Consider the following 18,637-nt stretch of genomic DNA (forward strand, 5'->3'; position numbering starts at 1 on the left):
CTTGTTAACTCTCCTGTGACATGACAGAGATGAACAACTGTCGAAACATTGAATAGATATTTGAACACGATCAATTTACACATCCATCATAAAGATGTTATGCATTTCTCCCCAGTCGATCCTAATGTCAAGTGAAATTTTCCTCTTTCAACCCTTGAACCTGGATACATGCCCTATTAATCAAGGAGCCTGATTTTCAAAATTAGATTTATGGACTGTGTACTCGTTTGAGATCTGGTTGTGCCTGACATCTTGTACAATGCTGATTGGTGAAATTAAACGGTTTTAGCGTTCAAGGCTATAAAGACTGTTAAAGTCTTCAGCAATGGTTACTTTTAATTTTTTCGTTTCCATTGAAATGTGATGGATTAGATCTTAAAAACGTTAATACATTTGTTGCGCTTAATTAGCTTGTACGTGCGTCTTGTCATTCTGTCCCCGGTTGTTCAAACGTTGGATAGCGCTATCCACTGGATAATGCAATTGGTCCGTTGGCTAGCTAGTGATATAGTCGGTGGATAGCGCTGTCCAACTTTTGAACAACGCAGGCCAGTTGATTAGCCATTACGAGGAAGATGTAACGGTTTCGGATATGCCCACGCGCGTAGTACGCAAAGCCCTCATGTTTCCTTTGAATGCGCGTGTTTGCGCGCATATTGCCAATTGTTACGTCACGAGGGCTTTTAAACATTTAAGTCCGAAATGGGACCCCTTTGTGAGATATTCAAGAGGAGTTTCCTCTTGTCCGTTTTCATCCAGTTGATAGGAGACGGGAGATGTTAAAAGAAATTCTTATTTTACTGTTATTTGTTTTGTCTGCGGGGAAATCACGTGAACTTGGAGATAGTTTGTCGGACGTCCACGAAGGTTCTCATAATAATGTGCTGGAGGAAGGGACAATTTTGAACAGCCAATTTGAAGCTGTGTTCCAATGGATTTTTAAAGGTAATTCATAATTACCGGTATCGAAGTTGAATGTTCGGGTTTTTCAATAAGGTTAATCAGAACTGGATGATTGTGTGTATGTGTTCCCTGTCTTTTGACTTCATAGCATGTTGTATACGTCTGTAGGAGTAATATAACTCAAGACAAATGAATACCAGTGTGTCTGAAGACCACAGCTGGATATTGTGTGATTTTAAGTTAATATATGGCGATCTTCTGCTCTGATTTTCTCCTAGACTAACACAACAGTTATGAAAAAGGACACCCTCCACGACACATATCACGTGGTATCAAACGCAAAGGGATCTCACTTCACCCTAGCACGGTATTCTCTCGACCGTCTCGTGTATGCGATGAACGCCATGGGACATAGAATATTTAATTGCCACAAAGGCATTCTGTTGTCTCAAGGAAGAAGTCTAAAATAGAACAACTTAAATATATGACAGAGAAAAAGGAGCCAAAAGAAAAAAACGGGTAGCCCAGGCGAAGACATGCCTGGGTTTTATGATGGGACATCAGTGGTTGCTTGTAAGGTTATCGCCTAAATAAGATCTTATTCCCTCTTTTCTCATCATTGAATATTATTTTTATTTTTATTCTTCCAGGTATCAAATCCACCTTTCCCTATAAACTCGTTGTCCTGCATATCTACGTCATTTTCTTTCTTTTCATCCCTATGGTTATTGTTTGTGGCTTTCTCTCGCCAGTACAATTATTTCCGGTAAGACATGGTAATCAAATTAAAACTTTTTTATCGACTAAGGCTTTGTTTCGTCACTATAGCGGATGGCTTTTTGAGGCGCCGATATAGTATGAACAGCAACGGCCCGATTCAGACATATCGACCATATCAGGCTGATTTAAGATTTAGCAACAGGACGGGAACGTCAGTTGGCGCGCGCGGAAAGGACCAAACACGACTTCCGGTGCCCAATTTGCCGCTCTGCCATTGGTCAAGCCAGTTGTTTGATTTGCGGGCGCCGTCGTCAAATGATGTTCCCGTTCTGTTGCTTAATCGGCCTATTGCCGACGCGGACGACCGAGAAGGTTTGGTCACTAAATCCTGAGTAGTTACTTCCGTCTTAGTGGGTTCTAGTCCTCGCTCCTACTTATTTACTTCCGCGACATTACGCCGTCGAATAGGTGTTGACACTACATCACCGCATGGCACAAAAGTATCCGATATGTAACACTCCATTTTCGAGATCAGCACCGCACAGCTTCGCCCCGTCACAGTAATCGTGCAGCCACATCCGTTCTTGCGTGTTAAACAGAAGCCCTGTCCGGTATGATTTTTGTGGCAGCGCAAAAGCTATCCGCGTTTTCACTCACGTGGCCAGCATCTATGCTAGTTTATAGGAACAAAAAATAGCGTTTACGTAGGAAAAGAGTTGAACTTCCATACGATTGTACACTACCATGGCTGCCTTTTCATTGTTTTGAAACACCAATGGCCGCTATGACGTCATCTGAAAACACCATCTATACATAAACCAGGCAATATACCTTTTCCTTAATAAAGTGCTTTTACGGTCCTGTTTACATGGAGGTGGGGGACCCTAGGTAGGTGAGGTAACCTGTTTAGGTAGGGTAGCCCACCTGTTCATATAATCTCTCGTTTTAATTTTATTACGTTTAACTGATGGATGGGGTGACCATATGAGGGATTATTTTGACAGGGGGATTACCCCACCTTAGTGGGTTACCTCACCTGCTTAGAGTCCCCACCTCCATGTAAACAGGTCGTAAATCAATTAAGCATAATGGGACAGTGAGGGAAACCACCCGCCGGCCAGTCCAAAGGAGGAAGCTCGGCGAACGGTTACAGCGATGAACTCGGTGCAAACTGGAGCCGTTCAGTTCAAGTCCCACCCTATCTGCTAAGTTCCGAGTTCAACTAAACTGGTTCGCTTTCGGCCAGTTACGGTTCTTGCTTTTTACACTTGTTTATTTTAATTATAAGAAGGAGTGGATCCAGAAAAATCAGAAAGGGATGGGTGGGACACCTGCCAGCTATATAGATACTTTTTATTTTTTTGAGAATTCTATACAATTAAAAGAAAATTTCAAAAGAAAAAGGGGTGGCCGCGACCCCCTCGGCCAACCCCTACAATGGTCTTTGATAAGCCTATCTTTTGGGCCACTAGGTTATCAGTAATCTGGAGCTTTAGCCTGCGTAGCAAGCTTTTCCGTGTGGTTTATAGGAGCAAAGAACGAGGAACGAGAGTCAAAGACCGCGCGAAAAATGGCGCAAGCAAAAGAGCGGGGAGTTTTTTGGCTATCGCTTCATTTCTTGCGCGACCAAATCCAAAAATCCCGTTCCTCGGTCTTTCTTTGCTCCGAAACCAAACGGAAACGCTTGCTACGCAGGCTACTGGAGTTTGAATGATCAATTTACCACTTTTAACAAAAAAAATTGGGATTCTTTTGATCTTTATAATCAGGACTGGAAATGGCCCCAATGTGAAGGGGATGATTTGTTCCTGGTTGATCAAGGTGATCTGGACTCTAGTGCTGCGACTACTTCCCAGAATGAAACCGTAACGTCACCTGACCACATCCAGCCCCAATACTTAAATCCCACTCCTTGTAAGCCGATCATCAAGTTTTGTAAAGAACTGCCTCCAGAGACCCCCCACATTGAACAAAAGCGGGACATGCGCAGCCCACTGCTAACATTGACTGAAGAGAAATCTGGAGAACAGGCTTCACGTCCAAGTGCTCAAGAGCCCGAATTCCTGGATGCAGCAGATGTCCAATCGGCTGGCACTCTGCCCCTTTTGCAGAGTGTGGAATACAAGATGTGCAGTTCCCTGCACTTAAATCTAAGGTTACCATCGACAAAGCACACGTAATTTTGATTTAAGTGGTCTTGAGTACGATAACGGACTTGGCATCAAATTTCAGGCAGAAATTGGCCTGTTCCAGGCTCTCAGTTGGTCGTGACGAACGCACAGAAAAGGATTGACAAAAAAAAGGGAGAAAGAAAATCGCTTCCTACTGTTCGCTCTTTATTACTTTTTTTCACCCGTCGAGGGTCGCGACCTACTGAAAGCGTGGAACAGGCTGAGCCAATCTTATAATCAAACCATATAATTGCGTAGCAGGCCCAAAGCGGCCGGCAGGGTAAAGAAGGAAAAGGGGGGGATCTGCGTGATAGGTGCTCCCGTCATTAGTCCACGCCTTGTGTTTAGAGGCGCAACCAGGACAGAAATGAATATTCGTACTTCGACTTGAATCAGTCATAGAATGAAGATAACCTTTGAGTCAGTCATATTTCCACATAGGATCTACACCAAAATCTGTTAAACCTAAGGAATTCAAAGATAGCAAATAGCAAAATAGCAACAGAATGATCATGATAATATACCATGCCAGGAGCCCATGACATGAAAATGTGGTCCACCTGATCGAGGATTCGAACCCTGATCCCCTGTGCGTCGTACAAATTTGTGTCATTCGGAGATATTACTTCAGAAAGGATGTATACTGAGGTGGCTGGAAGTCCAACACTGAACTACGCTCGAACCACCATGGTAAAACTAATTTGGTTCGAATTATCGGGAGGCCGAGGTTTGAAAAACGAGGATTCGCCGAGAAATGGAGATTCTACTTGATACACCGTAAAATTCCGAAAATAAGTCCCCGGGATTATATTTTTCAAAGGCCCCTTTTTGAGGGACAAACTTAAAGCAAGGGACACACATACATCAACCCACGGCCGGGCCGGTACCTCTCGCATGCACACAACCATATCACCTGGGCATATGGAGGGAAATTTGAGTTTCAAAATCGGCCAGGCTTATACTTGGAGGGAAATTTGAGTCTCAAAAACGATTGGGCTAGCTTATTGTAGTTGGAAGGAAATTTATATCGCTAATTTGCAGGTTTTACCGAAACCCGTTAGGACGTAGACCTTTTCAACTGAACCGAGGAAATCCAAAGTGAAGCCGAAAGTAAAGAGTGAATAATGCAAACAGTAATGTACTGTGACACTTTCTGACTACAATTATGCAATCATTTGGCACACGTCATAGTTTTTGGCAATGAAAAAACTTATATGTTACTGTACGGTTATTGCTTTCTTAGTTTTACTTTGAATTTGAGGGCAATTTCCAAGTATAAGCCCCCGGGGGCTTATATTCGGAGGGGCGATTTCACGAAGGCCTTTTTGCTTTACGAGTTTCAGGGCCTTATATTGAAGGGGGCTTATACATAGAGGGGTTTATTTTCGGAATTTTACGGTATGTAGAGATTTATACAGCAAGGAGCCCACAAAAGTGTGACCTCCTTTAGTCAACTCACATTCTTTTATGTAAACATTAACCAATCAGAGTCGAGGACAGTCTCCAGCTGGCTTCTGATTGGATTAAATCTGTACGAAAGAATGTGAATAAATCAAAAGCGTTCACACTGTTGGACTCCTTGCTGTAAAAGTCATGCTGTTATTCTTTTATTTAGAACCCACTCCATTATTGTTGCCGCTGGCATTTTACTTTCTCTCTTCGGAATTTATCGTCTTTTCAGGTAAGCCCATTACAAAGGTCATTTTTGCTTGTCTCTTATTATCCGAAAACAGCCGACATTTCCCAACGCCGCCTCTCGTCATTTCGCGGGGAAACCAGTGGTGACGTCGCGAAATGTCGGCAGGTTTCGGCTCAGGTTTGTCTCTGATCTTGTCAAAGATAAGAGACTCCAGGCCGTCCAGGGAGACTTCACAGCACTGTCATGATTTGGAGAACCGGGCCGGATTCAACCGAAACGTACCTTTTCGTGGGATCTAACGTGTCAATCATTGTTCAGTTACTGTTTTTCTTTTTTGTAGGAAATAAATCAAGTACAAGGACCCGGGTAATTTTCCTTTGAACGTGCCAGCTCCAACCAGCGACCACTTGGATTGTGTGATGTCAAGTTTAATGATAGGCCTATTTCCAAAGTCTAACGTGGAAAAGTAAAATGGAAGAGAAATAAAATGCCGTCAGTTTTGATCAACCTTTACTAGTTGCAACAAGTTTTTCTTTGAATGTCTTTTTATCATGTTGCAACCGATCTGTTGTTGGCGTTATCATTACCGCGCTTCCTTTATCACTTTGAACCATTTGTCTCGTGACAAGTGTCTTTTTATTTCTCTTCTTTTTGTTCGAGTAACGCACTAACAGGAGCCGGAGAAAAATGCTATAATTATACCATAATTCAAACGAAGGTTTCTGACCCTGCGAGAATTGAGCACCACCCTGACTCAAACCCTGTTTTCATGAAAACCGCTGGGCATGCCCCCAAATTGTTTTCCCTGCCTACCGAGTGGCACTGGTCACGACTTCTTTTAATTTTTCATCTCTCATTAAAAGTCACAAAAGAAGACGAAAGTTACCCCGGATGTGAAAACGAAGGCGAAAATAACGACGTTGTGAGGCCTGAGCGAATTGACCATGTTTGACCCTTGAGAAAAAGATGTTTTGGATGCTTCTATGTTTTTAGTTTTCATAGGTTTTGCCCACTTTAGGAGACATCACTTTTTACTCCTACTTTTTACAAACATTGTTTTTGTTAGTCAAGTTTGTAACGAGTGAAGCAAAAGAATCTTTTGTTACAAGAACCAATGCGCTAGTTGGCACACCAATATTAATAGGTGACGTCAGAGTTAGTATGATCGCTTTTTGTTGAAGTAGTACAAAGCGATTGGGAAGTATTGTGACACAAGCGTGTGATTTTTTTTCCCATAAAACTGGTCCCGATTTTAAAGTTTGTTTATACACAGGATAAATCTTAGTCAGCTGGATAACACAGTTGGTCTCCCCAATTCATATTCACAGGATATTGATTTTATATCCGGTAGATATTATGCTATACAACTTTGGTCAACTTTTGAACAACAAGAGCCTAGTTCAGCATTGTTCAGTATATGTATATGAATCCATTTCTGAATTGTAGGATCTCGGTTTTGCATAGAATTTCTTTTAGATTCTAGGGGTTTGTTTAGGAAAATTCTGAATATTGCTAATATAACGGGAAATACAAAGATTTTTTTGTTATCGTGATCGTGCGCCGTGCGCGCACAACGGAACAAAAGCCGGATTGCGTGACACAGTATTTATTACGGGAAACACGTTTTTCGACCTCCTTATATAGAAGAAAGTCGTGACGTGTCTTCAGTTCAAAATGGCGGACGAAGAGTAGCATTTCTGACAAAATTTCTTGCGATCCTCGAGTCACAAACGGAAAGGTTTAACAACAATAGGGACAAATATGCTTCATTGTCTATAAAATGAGGAGTATTTGCCATGTCTCTTTTGAAGAAAGGAGGATATACAACCTATGTTACAAGCCAAACAGAAAACGACTCCCGGTCAGCCGAAATACAAAATGTTCCCTCCTCAAGGGTTTATATATTTGGGAATGATGCCGCCGATGAAGTTGGCATTGAAGACTCAGCCGTGGAAATGACAGAGCTGAGGCCGAGGAGTAAAAACAAGAAGTCGTATGCGTCGACGAAATCGGTGGCTCAGCAATATAAAAAGACTGAAACTATTGATCGTGATATTTTGCCTAATGATTCCCTTCAGAGTTTGTCGTTACAGTATGGTTGTACGGTAAGCTCACGTTTACATTACGCTAGTGATTTGTAACACTTATACTTTCTTTGATGCTTATTTCACCTCTCATTCTTACAAAAAATTATAGAAAAATGATCGAATGTCTTTAATAACCATTTGATCTTTAATTCTATGTTTTTTGTAATAAATGTTAGACTACGTTACAAGTACGTCCCTCATTTTCCTCAGGAGAATTCGCGAGTGCGGGTGAAAATCGCCATTCGCGAGAAAGGTGACACGCGGAGGGGAGAAAATGAGGTACTTAAGACAAAGCCCAAACTTTTGACCGTCCTCACAAACGAAAGATTCTAGACAGTAAATATCTGATCATAATGAATGATTATCACTTTGGACTTTTCTTTAGGCATGTCTTTGAAAAATTTCTTTCTACTTCCTGTCAAATATATAGAGGCAGGGCTCAAAATATTTTTTGGATGGCAACGGTACACGATGACCGGTCAAAGATATTTTTGCTTGGAAAAATCTTGTTCCTGACTGGTCAAAATATTGGGAAAAAAGTTAATGTAACTACCGGCAATCCTTGTCAGGGCTGTCATTAAGTGGTGGGGGCTGGGGATTTCGCCCAGCTACTTTCATAGGAAAATATAAGAAAAACAGAACCAAAAGAAATCCTTAGCTGTTTGATTCCCCGCCTACTTGTTGTATTTACCTGGCAACAAATCTTAGTGATAGCCCTGGCTGTGTTTTTTTCTAGCTGTGAACGTGATTGGGTTTTTTGACCCATGCTTCCACCTAGATTTCCAAAAGTGCTTGAGGCCCTCCTCCCCTCAGGATTTCCAAGTTCAAAGACCCCCACCCACTCATCCGGATTTCCATAAAATAGTTAGACGCGGTAATTTTAATTCACACTCAATTATGTTGAAGAATTCTTCTAGGCACTTAGATGATCTTTTTATTAAATAAGTCTCAATTTTCCGTGAATTCTGTGTTTGTTGTGAAAGTTAAGATTACATTTCTACATCTTCTTAAACAGGCTTACACTTTTTGCAAATGAGTTCACATTTGAGTGAACCTCCCTTTTTTTCTAGACCAGGCAAAATATACAGCAATGTACCACAATAAAGCCCAAAACTAACTATGTACTCGAATAAAAGGTTTTCCTCTTTGTGGATGAAAAATGACAGTGAAACAAAGAAAAAGGACACTTAGTGGGTTATTGCATAATGCGCTAAACTGCTAGCCACTGCACGTGCCTTTCAAAAATGGCTGCTGGACAATCACAAACAACCACACTTACTTGTATGGCAGGTTTGGTGGTAAATCATCCTGAAATAGCTTTGACCTTGGAAAAATGTGGAAATCATTGTTTGCTTTACTTGAATTGAGCACTTTTTTATGAATTATGCGATTTTTCTTGATATCGTCAAGTTATCGCCTGTTGCTTCTACATTTAAGTAATGAAGGCGAGCCTATTGATGGAAACTTTAAAAAAAATAAATGTCACTGTGGTAAGAAGTCTGTAGTTTGAAAGAATGATAAAATTTGAAAAACGTAAAGCAGTTTTTTCAAAACTTATCGATTGAAACAATGGAGACATCGATGAAGGTAACTCCTGAGGATAAAGCTAAACCCGCCTCCCATCTGGATTTCTAGAGCCGTTATCCTCCCTCCCGTGAGATTTGCCAGCATGCCCTCTGTTAGGGGAGTGTGGATTTTTTCTGGAATAACCCATTGTATTTTTACAACGAGTTAAATCTAAGATTTACAGGTAAACATTAGCTGTTTCTTTAAGAATTAGAGTGTGCGTGATTGGTCAACATGTCTGGCGTGTTAAGATCTTGGCTGGCAAAGTAGCCTTTGAGGCCGGACATTGTTCGCTGACTGGCTGTTATATTGAGCTCTGAGAGGGCAGGTTGTTCAGCCTTTTTTATCTGGGGCACCTCCCGAAAATACGTTGCTTTTCAGGTCTGTAAACAAAACATTGGGGTGCTGGAGTTCTCACTTGATGCAGCACAAAAAAAAAGGAAAGAAGAAAGAAAGAAATTAAAATGACAGAGAGCATTTTTTCATTAGTATGGAATTTTTCTCTTGTTTCTCAGATGTCATTTTACAGGGATTTTGGTGGTGTGGCAAAATCGTGGCTGTTTTCACAGGCTTGGAGCAAATGAGTTAATATTCTAATTGTTTATTCCAAGCCTTATACTGATCTTGCTCTAACTTATTTTTTTCTGACAGGTAGCAGAATTAAAGAGAGCAAATAACTTGTACAGTGATCAAGACTTCTATGCATTAAAGACTATCAAAATCCCAGTTCAACAACATGGTTTGTTGACAGAAACTGCCGATAAGAAGCGAAGGCCTCCACCTTTAATATTACCTGACAAAAGGCCATCTTCATCAGCAGATATTGATAGTGATGATGATAATTCAGATTATGATGAACCTAGTGCAGATTTTGTCAGAACTGTCAGTATTCGCTCGGCACTTGACTCCCCAAACAGCTTTTTACAACACATGGACAATGACCTCAAAATGATTTGCAAATCCATACCCTTGCGGAAGCAGAATCTTGATGAGGTTGCAAGGACGTTGACGGTTAATTGCATAAATCCTATAAAACTTAGAAAACAACAACAGGAGAAAGGCCTTGGAACTGCTTGTGGTGTTGGATGGAAGGGAATTATAGTTGTTGTATTTTTTGTTGGCATATTGCTGCCAGGACTTGTAGCTTTTTTATATCTTAGAAAGAAAGACAGCTAACCAAAGATATATATTTTTGTATCTGTACAATAATTTATTACATTGAACTTTAGAAAATCTATTTAAAAAAGATGGATTTTATTTCAGTGAAGAGGATTTGTGTGCAAAGAGGAAAAGGTAAACAGTCTCACTTTTATTTCAGTTTACTGAATTGTAAAATCATACATTTTCTTAATTTAATTTAATATGAATATTGTCATCCAACCATATTATTATACAGATGCTTCAAAATCGTAATATTTATAATGGTACCAAAAATGAAAAAAAAAAACTGCTTGTATTGTTAACTAGTGCATGTTTAAAGGGTTTCGATGGGGGTACCTTGATGACACGTAACTTGTATGTATGGCATTTGGCTCTGTCATGTTTTGTCTCTCTTCACCCAGGTGTATAAATGGATACTGGGTGACATACTGCTGGGGGTAACCCTGTGATGGACTGGCATCCCATTCAGGGGGACTAACAATACTCCTAGGCATGGTTCTCGCTTAAGAAATCAGGATAAGCTCTGGCCGTTTGGGCCTTTGGCTTGTTTGCGCGTTCACCTTACCTTTTTACCTCTGACAGTTTTACTTTATCTTTCACCAAAACTCAAATTTGGCGGCTAATCAGTAAACACTACAGTTTTTAGCCATTTACTGCTAGCAACAATAAAATGGGTAATAATAATAATCACACTCAGACTCTCCATTCAGACCAGACCATAAATTGAAAAGTACCCCCCCTCCTATTGCCATCAAATACATGTGCTCTACAACATAAGAGGTAGCCTGATTCTCAGACGTCCGAGGTCATTCGCGGTCCCTTTTGCTTCCTTCCCTCTCCCGTCGGGAGAGGGAGGGAAGCGAAAGGGACCGCGAACGACCTCGAACGTCTGTGAATCAGGCTACATAAGAGGCCACTTCCTGCTAGAGTAAGTGTTCCCCTCTGCCTACATAATAACGTTTTTGTTTTGTTATGACAGAGTCATGCATCATTAATATTATTTCAGATTGTGAGTTCACGTTGATAAAAGGAAAATACTCTTTCAATAATATTAAAAGGTTGTGTGCAATGTGTGATGCTACTGTATTAGAACATTAGCCTCTCAAGGTTTATGGGTGCTAAGAAAGAAGACCATTAGGGTCATGAAGCCTTAAACTGTTAGAAGCATGCATTTTGACCACACCCACCACCATGTTTCTTTGTGCATAATTAAGCACATATCAACATTCCAGTCCTAGCAGTATGGAGGATGTTTATCACATGACCCTAGTTTTGTGGCCTAAGCTCCCATGAGTCTCCTTTAGCTCAGTGAGCTCTGGACATTCGGCTCTTGTTGGGCGTACTTGAATTTTTCCTTCCCAAGCTGTCTGTGTCACTTACTGAATAAACATCTTTCTCATATATTTACTAGGCTTAAAATTCACCATCACATTTCTGTCATTGCGAATGACCTTTCACTGCATGGAAAAGAATTTTCTTTCAATAAACTCCTTTTTTGTTTGAAGACCAGCACCAATATTTAAAATCTGGCTTTATCAACACGCGTTAGGACTAATGCCCAAAACAACAGAATTTGATTCAGTTGACCCACTCAATAAACCTAATTATGGAGCTGTGAGGCATCTGCACAGATACTTTCTAATTAAACTTATGTATCATTCAATTGAAGGCGTATCTTTCCCGGGACATTTGTCATTATTTCTTTGGAAAATTACACAGAATGATCTAAATGTACTCATCATTTCCAACTTCTGGGAATGGCTTGATTGATGCAATTCATGGCCTAATGTGATGCCATATTGTTGAATAATTGTTAGAATCCTAATTTCCCTCAAAGCAGGTAAGGTCTCTGATAAAATCAAGAAGTTGGTTAACACAAAAATGATCTTTAACAAAAGCAGTGATGTCATGATGACATCATTTATCACCAAACAAGAAGTGGAAGCACCCCCCATCTTGGATCCACCATTTTGAATTATTTAAATGTATTTCATTCTACTTAAAACTCGTATAATTGAGGAATTTTTAACAGAAAACTTATCTGAGTATAAAAGGATGCTTAGGAAACAAAAAAATCTGCAAAATCTGCAATTCTGAGAGAAATGAACTCTGTTAGAAATTAAACTCAGCATGTGCCATTTGGTCATATAAAACTCATGTTTTTTCTCAAACTAGTCACTAGAAGGCCTAGATTTCATTAACAGTTATAATAGCTTTGATGAAAGTAATGCTGAAGTAAATAATAATTCAAATCAGTAAAAATAGAAATAAAACCTCTTTTTTAGAGAAATGCAAATTTTGTCAAAAATTGGTTGCCATGGTAACATCATTATTGACGTATGCGTCACGACGACTTTAAAATGTTCCCAGATTTATTTTAGAAAACGTTTTTTGGTCCTAGCTTGAACGGTTTTGAAGTTATTTAACGCTTTAGCAAGGGGGGCCACAAAAGCCCCCCCCCCCTCCCGGTCTGAATATAGTTATGATCTTCCCTACAACTCTTTAGTAAAACTGTTACTATCTTACTTCCAGGCGGCATTGTCTGATCAGTGATCGTCTTCTCGTGACCTTTCTTAATCCGATCTTAAACTAACAACCTTAAAACCAAAAAGATCATCCTCTACTTCACTTAGTGCTATCTAAAAAGTGCTCCGAAGATCTTGTCAGTGTTACGTCTACAAGCTGCTGCTCCTCGCCTTTAGTGTGCTACCACTTTTATGACGTGCGTATGTAATTTTCAGGCCATTGACGCGATAAAAAAAAATGAGACGGCAAAATATCTGCAGATTTAACTAGCAGTTAAAAGGTATCAGAATAACAGTCAAACATGGCTGAAAAATACAGAAAGAAAGCAAGTGTGACACTAAATTTTAGCGGAAAATTAATAATTTTGCGGATGGGTGATTTTTGTGTTTTGGGCGAATTCGAATGTACTTGCGATGGGTACTAACGAAATTATAGTCTCGGTGGATATCTATTTTTGCTATTATAAGCGAATTTAACAAAAAGTTTTCTTGTTTAGCTAAGTTATATGCAATGAACTTGGTGACAATACAATGAGGAGTTAGCCTGTCGCGTAATAATATTTGAACTGAGTTTAACGGGAGCCGAACGACCATCATGTCATGCAATAAATAAAATTTATCTTCCATTTTGCTGAATTTAAGCTCAAAATCTAACTTTGTGGCGTTCCAATTTGTCTTTAGATTAAACCGCCGTACTCATTTGAATGAAATATTTTGTGGATTTGCACTGAGCAATATATTTTATCAGAAACCTTTTAAGGGGTCGTAAATCAGTATATTTCAAACCCAGGTTCGACCCGCAAATATTTGAACACTGTTTTGGGGCCAAAAGGTAAGGTAGTTTATGTATATATATTATGGTCCTGTAAACATTTCATCTTGGAGTTCTTTTTTTTTTCCTTCTTACACTTTTCTAAGGCTTTATGCCAAGCCCATTCCTCCGTTTGTATTCTGCTATTAATCTCCTTCTTTTCCTTCAGCAAATTTTCATACCTAGTGACGCAAGAGTGTCCCAGGCAACAGACGAATTCCAAACGTCACTTTCAGCAAAGAGCTGGACTTTTCCTTCAAGGTATTGACATTCCACCCCTGCTTTGAAGTTTAACTGTTGTAACGTACTGGGCAAGTTTGGAATAGGCAACTGGCGGATATTTACAGCAACTGAGAATAAAAGCGCCGTTACAGAGGCGGAAGATATAAATATGGCTGAGAGACGGGAATTCTTCGTGCCAAGAACATTCCACGCTAGTCTCGAACCAACACTTCCTGATGTCCCTAACGCTCCTGTAATGTAAGACGCGTACTGAAGGTAGGTATCAACTTGTCTGTAATAGGCAGCTGCTTCATAGTGAGTAGAGGCTGTCACTTGCAAGCTATGTTTCATGCTATGAAGTAGTTTTTCTAAGTTCTGTCTCTTTTTACGTTCTTCTTCAGACATTCCTCCCTGATTCGAGATCCAGGAACCCATGTATATCTAGTGCCTATTTTTTTTTTTTTTATCACAACGATGCAAGGTTTTTATACGACCAGCGACACGACCAGCAGTTCCGGGTTTCGCTCAGCCTCGTCACCAGGGTCACCTCGTCGTCTTCATGCGCGCGCCGCCGGTGATGTTGCGCTCGCAATATTCATCCAGGAATGGCCATAAATTCGTATTTCTGCAGTGGAAATTTACTAATTTAATGAACTATTATCGATTCACTGAGTTGATGGTCAGATGATGGGAAACTAACCAGCGAAATACTCCGACGAGGACGATAGTCTAAAGCAGGTTATATCCGCTTCACTCTCTTTATAAAAAAGTGTCAGTCGAGAATGTTTGTCGTGGCTAAATTAAACGAAAACATTACCCTTTCTACCGACTTTTAGTTCTCATTCTTTCTGCATTTTTTCTTTCTGTCGCTCCTCGATCCTTTTTAAGGCCTTACGGTGAGCCCATTGCTCCGTTTGTATTCTGCTATTTATCTCTTTCTTTTCCTTGAGCAAATTCTCATACCTTGATGCAAGAGTCTCCCAGGCTACAGACGAATACCATACGTCACTATCAGCAAAAAACTGCACTTTCCTCTGAAGATACTGACACTCAATCCCTGATTTAAAGTGTAGCTGATAAAGACCACCCGGCATGTTTGGAAAGGGAGGCCGAATATTTACTGCAACTGTGAACATGAGTGATGTAACAGAGAGGGCAGCCATTGCGGCTGCAAAACGAGGATTCTTCGCCACGAGGGCATTCCACGCTAGTTTCGATCCAACGCTGCCTGAAGTTCCAAATAATGCCGTGAAGTAAGACACGCGCTGAAGATAAACATCCGTTGTTCTGTAATGCTCTGACAGGATGTAGTGAGTTGTGGCAGTCACCTTCAAGCTGTTTAGCATCTTCTGGAGTTGCTTCTCTAAGTTCCGCCTCCTGTTGCGATCTTCTTCAGTCATTTTTCGCTCCGCTGACTTCTCCGGAGTCGAAGCCCAAGAACCCATTGTATCGTTGGCAAACAAAAAGTGGGCAAGAAAGGTTTGAAAGATCGCGTTAGACTCTTCCGATGTAGTCAGAACAAAATCGCTACTTTCGGTTTGCAAAGCGGAAGCCGGAGTGCCCTTCCGGTTTGTAAACCGGAAGCAAATGCTCGAAAAACGTATTTTCATTGACGCTGAGATTTCGATTAAAACTTGCACTACACAGCAACTCCAAGGTTCGTTTCTCAAAAGTCACGCGTCACCTATGGTATTAAAGTCACGTGAGCTTGGGCTGCCTGTGCTCGTATCTTTTAAGTTTGGTGCATGGGTAGCGTGCGAAAACATCCGTTTCTCCACGCTCTTCGCCGCTGGGGACGTTTCGCGAAACGTCCCCAGCGGCGAAGAGCGAGGAGAAACGGATGTTTTCGCAGGCTAGTGCATGGGCAGTAACGGCCGTACTGTTCCTTTAAGTCAGCTGGCCTCCGTTATTCCAAACAAATCGAATTTCAAGAAGAATTAATAAACTTTCTGAGAACCTGACTTCTTTAAGTACCTTCACATTAAATATAGAACAGTTTCTTTAAAAATATAACATATTACCTACCCTTTTCTAAGCAGCACTAATTTTACTTGTATATACTGCGCAGTAAACAGCGTAAATATTAGCCATGAAAAGTTTACTCACCTGAACAGAACGGCGTCTTCTGCGACTGTTTCGCAAGCTTTAAACTCACCAAAACTTTCATCTTCGAGCTGAAATGTTCAGCTTTCATTCGAAATACTTCGTTAAAGGGCGCCTCAAAAACTGAGTTTTTGTTTTTAGTGCCCAGATACTGGTACCGTCCGGATACTGGGCAACATACTGTATGTATTTTTAGAAGAATTAGTTACTTCTTCATCATTTGGCGATTACAAAAAGACCATTTCCCTTTTAATGTTTACGCCAACTACCGTGTACGCGCCGTAACAGCTTCTCACGCGCCGGGCTCGGCCACTGGGCTTCAGGTCTGAAATAGGGTCTCAAATTTTTCATCAGGTCTGAAATAGGGTAGGAAAAATCACAGATTTTGGTCTGAAATAGGGTAATGGTTACAGGAAGCGTGCCGCACACCCCCACCCAATTTTTCTGTAAGTACCCCCCGGAATCGTTGGTCGTACCCGGAGGTCATTGTGCCAGGCGTCCTTGCGGAGACCGTGGAAACTGGGGGCGCTTTCCATTTGTCAGAACTGACGGGCCAAACTATTCCCAACGCAATGAGAATTTCCATTTTACTCAAATCTCTCCAGCCATATCAGTCAAATCCTAAGTAGTATGCACCAAGGAAATGGTTATTCGGCAAAAACTCTCGGAAAAAGCGTATTTCATTATCAAACCGACTGGTCGGGCAATGGTCCGGCCAGCCAGTTCTGACAAATGGAAAGCGCCCTGGGACTAAGAGTCGTTGCGTGATCGAAGCCACACATGTTTTTCAAAGAAAGTTTAGGAAAGATTAAATTTAGAGCTTTTCCGAAACGTGTCGGTCCACGAATTCTATCGCATGAAAGCGCTGTTACTTTGGAACAAGTGAACTACTGAGTGGTCGAAAAAAAATAAGAACCTTAATTAACAAAATTGCGATGGTCGGGTGTTGTAACTTTCACTGTATATAAACGGTCTTGTGATGAGCATGCGGTTTATTTTAGGCGATGATTGAAATGACGTGCCTTGTAAATAACTCTTTTGATATCTGGCAATGATGTAATTTCGCTGGAATCGAGGCCCTTGAGTTTTCGTGTATTTATACAAGCGTATAGCCTGCTATCGCAGAGGTATTTCTGGTCGTCGCAAACACTTGTACGAAATCAATTCAGAAACAAATAAAAAGTATCGACGTCGATAAAGTAGGAAGTAAAAACCTTTAGCGAGTAAATCATGTTTCTTGTAGAATTAATCGCCTCCTCATTTCTCGATCTAGTCTCCAAGCAGGCGAGATGGACTACCGCTGTAAGCGCGTTCTTGTTTCTTGTAGTTTACATCTCATCGAGGGCCACAAATAGATCAGTTTAGTTTTTTCTGCTGGAAGCATTACGTTTATTAACTATTTCAATTCTCGGTATATGAATGATCAACTATTTCAACTCTCGGTATATGAGGAACAACCCACATCACAGTATGTCCACAATAACATTACGCGACGCTGCTTTATTGTCCAATCAAGTCAATTATCAGAATCATCAAACAATACACACATTGATTCTTATGACGATTACCGCACAGTTATCAAAAGAGTCACTGTCAACAATAGCGCTATTCAGGACTACACTCATGCACTCGGACGATCGTCCATGATTCACTTAAGGAGTAACAGGTACAAAACACACGTCACATGCAGGTCACAAGTCGGCAGAAGTGCAGGTCACTGCTGTATTGATAACTGAGACAAGCTGTTTACCCTTCAGAGACTGCGAGCAGTCTCTCTTTTTTTTCAGATTTAGTGAGGGGAGTGCACGAGCGCGCGAGCGTTGAGCGGCGAAGCCGCGAGACGCGAGAAACGAGGGCGGCAGCCCGAGAAGAAGAAAGAGAGTCGCGGCCTCTCCCGTCTCGCGCCTTCAGTCACTCGCGTGGTCATTTGCGTGTCTCGGGCGTTTTGCTCGACGGACCAAGAAAAAAGAGAGATTACCGGCTTGTAGTCTACTTACCCTTAAGCTGAAACTCTATTTCGAATTGTGATTAGGGCTAGGAGAAACTCTTTGGGTGACGTTTATCGTTTACTGTAGTACGGTAACCTGTACTCTCACCTGCATGACTTGTGACCTGTGACGTGCGTTTTGTACCTGCCACTAAAGGAGCTGTGTCACGAAATTTATCAAAATACAGTCAGGAGAAACTGCAACCAAACTGAGTGGATCAAAAAATAACTGCTCAAATCAGTGAAAAGAAGGTAGTGAATAACGCAGCAAATAAATGCCAAAGGAGGGCATAGATGGACACAGTACCGGATCAAGACCTTGAGATAAAGGGGAGTCGGGTCATACAGACCTGGGAATTTCCGTATCATTTAAATGTGAATGCCACGTTATAATGCAAATACAATACACAAACAATCTTAACCCCGGGAGATTTGAATTGGGTACAACATTGAGTTAGCCGAATAGGTAGGTCTATTGGTTTCCCTAATACTTATCCTCTGTATTGGGATTTATCTGGTGTATAGCGTTATCCAGCTTTCGAACAACTGAGGTCAAAACTGAAAAAATGGAAACTATATGTCAAGCTCATAAAAGCTGTTAGTGGATGCATCAATCTTTCTTATTTCATTTTCCTTCCGCTTTTTTTCCTTCTTCCTGTTCTCGATCTTGTTCAAAGCTTTACGATAAGACCAATATTCACTTTGTATCCTAGTTGTTACTCGTTTCTTTTCCAACAGGAGC

General features: G+C 40.9%; 3 protein-coding genes across 3 annotated transcripts in view; 2 read left to right on the forward strand and 1 right to left on the reverse strand.

Moving 5' to 3' along the window:
• The first annotated feature begins 679 nt into the window (after positions 1-679).
• On the forward strand, positions 680-5,780 carry LOC140938285 (uncharacterized). The gene is made up of 5 exons (XM_073387790.1): positions 680-945; positions 1,554-1,669; positions 3,393-3,778; positions 5,410-5,475; positions 5,774-5,780. The coding sequence occupies exons 1-5, from the start codon at positions 777-779 to the stop codon at positions 5,778-5,780; spliced, it is 744 nt and encodes a 247-aa protein (XP_073243891.1). The 5' UTR covers positions 680-776.
• A 1,325-nt stretch (positions 5,781-7,105) lies between these two features.
• Positions 7,106-11,022, forward strand: LOC140938856 (lysM and putative peptidoglycan-binding domain-containing protein 3-like). The gene is made up of 2 exons (XM_073388377.1): positions 7,106-7,538; positions 9,738-11,022. The coding sequence occupies exons 1-2, from the start codon at positions 7,230-7,232 to the stop codon at positions 10,260-10,262; spliced, it is 834 nt and encodes a 277-aa protein (XP_073244478.1). The 5' UTR covers positions 7,106-7,229; the 3' UTR covers positions 10,263-11,022.
• A 7,346-nt stretch (positions 11,023-18,368) lies between these two features.
• The window catches only part of LOC140938718 (uncharacterized), an 880-nt gene continuing 611 nt past the window's right edge, over positions 18,369-18,637 (reverse strand). Inside the window, exon 1 of the mRNA XM_073388222.1 lies at positions 18,369-18,637. This exon is cut by the window's right edge and continues 611 nt beyond it. Within this exon, the coding sequence (XP_073244323.1) occupies positions 18,469-18,637 (169 nt within the window). The 3' untranslated portion in view covers positions 18,369-18,468.

The sequence above is a fragment of the Porites lutea genome, chromosome 5 (assembly GCF_958299795.1).
Source record: "Porites lutea chromosome 5, jaPorLute2.1, whole genome shotgun sequence".
NCBI lineage: Eukaryota > Metazoa > Cnidaria > Anthozoa > Scleractinia > Poritidae > Porites > Porites lutea.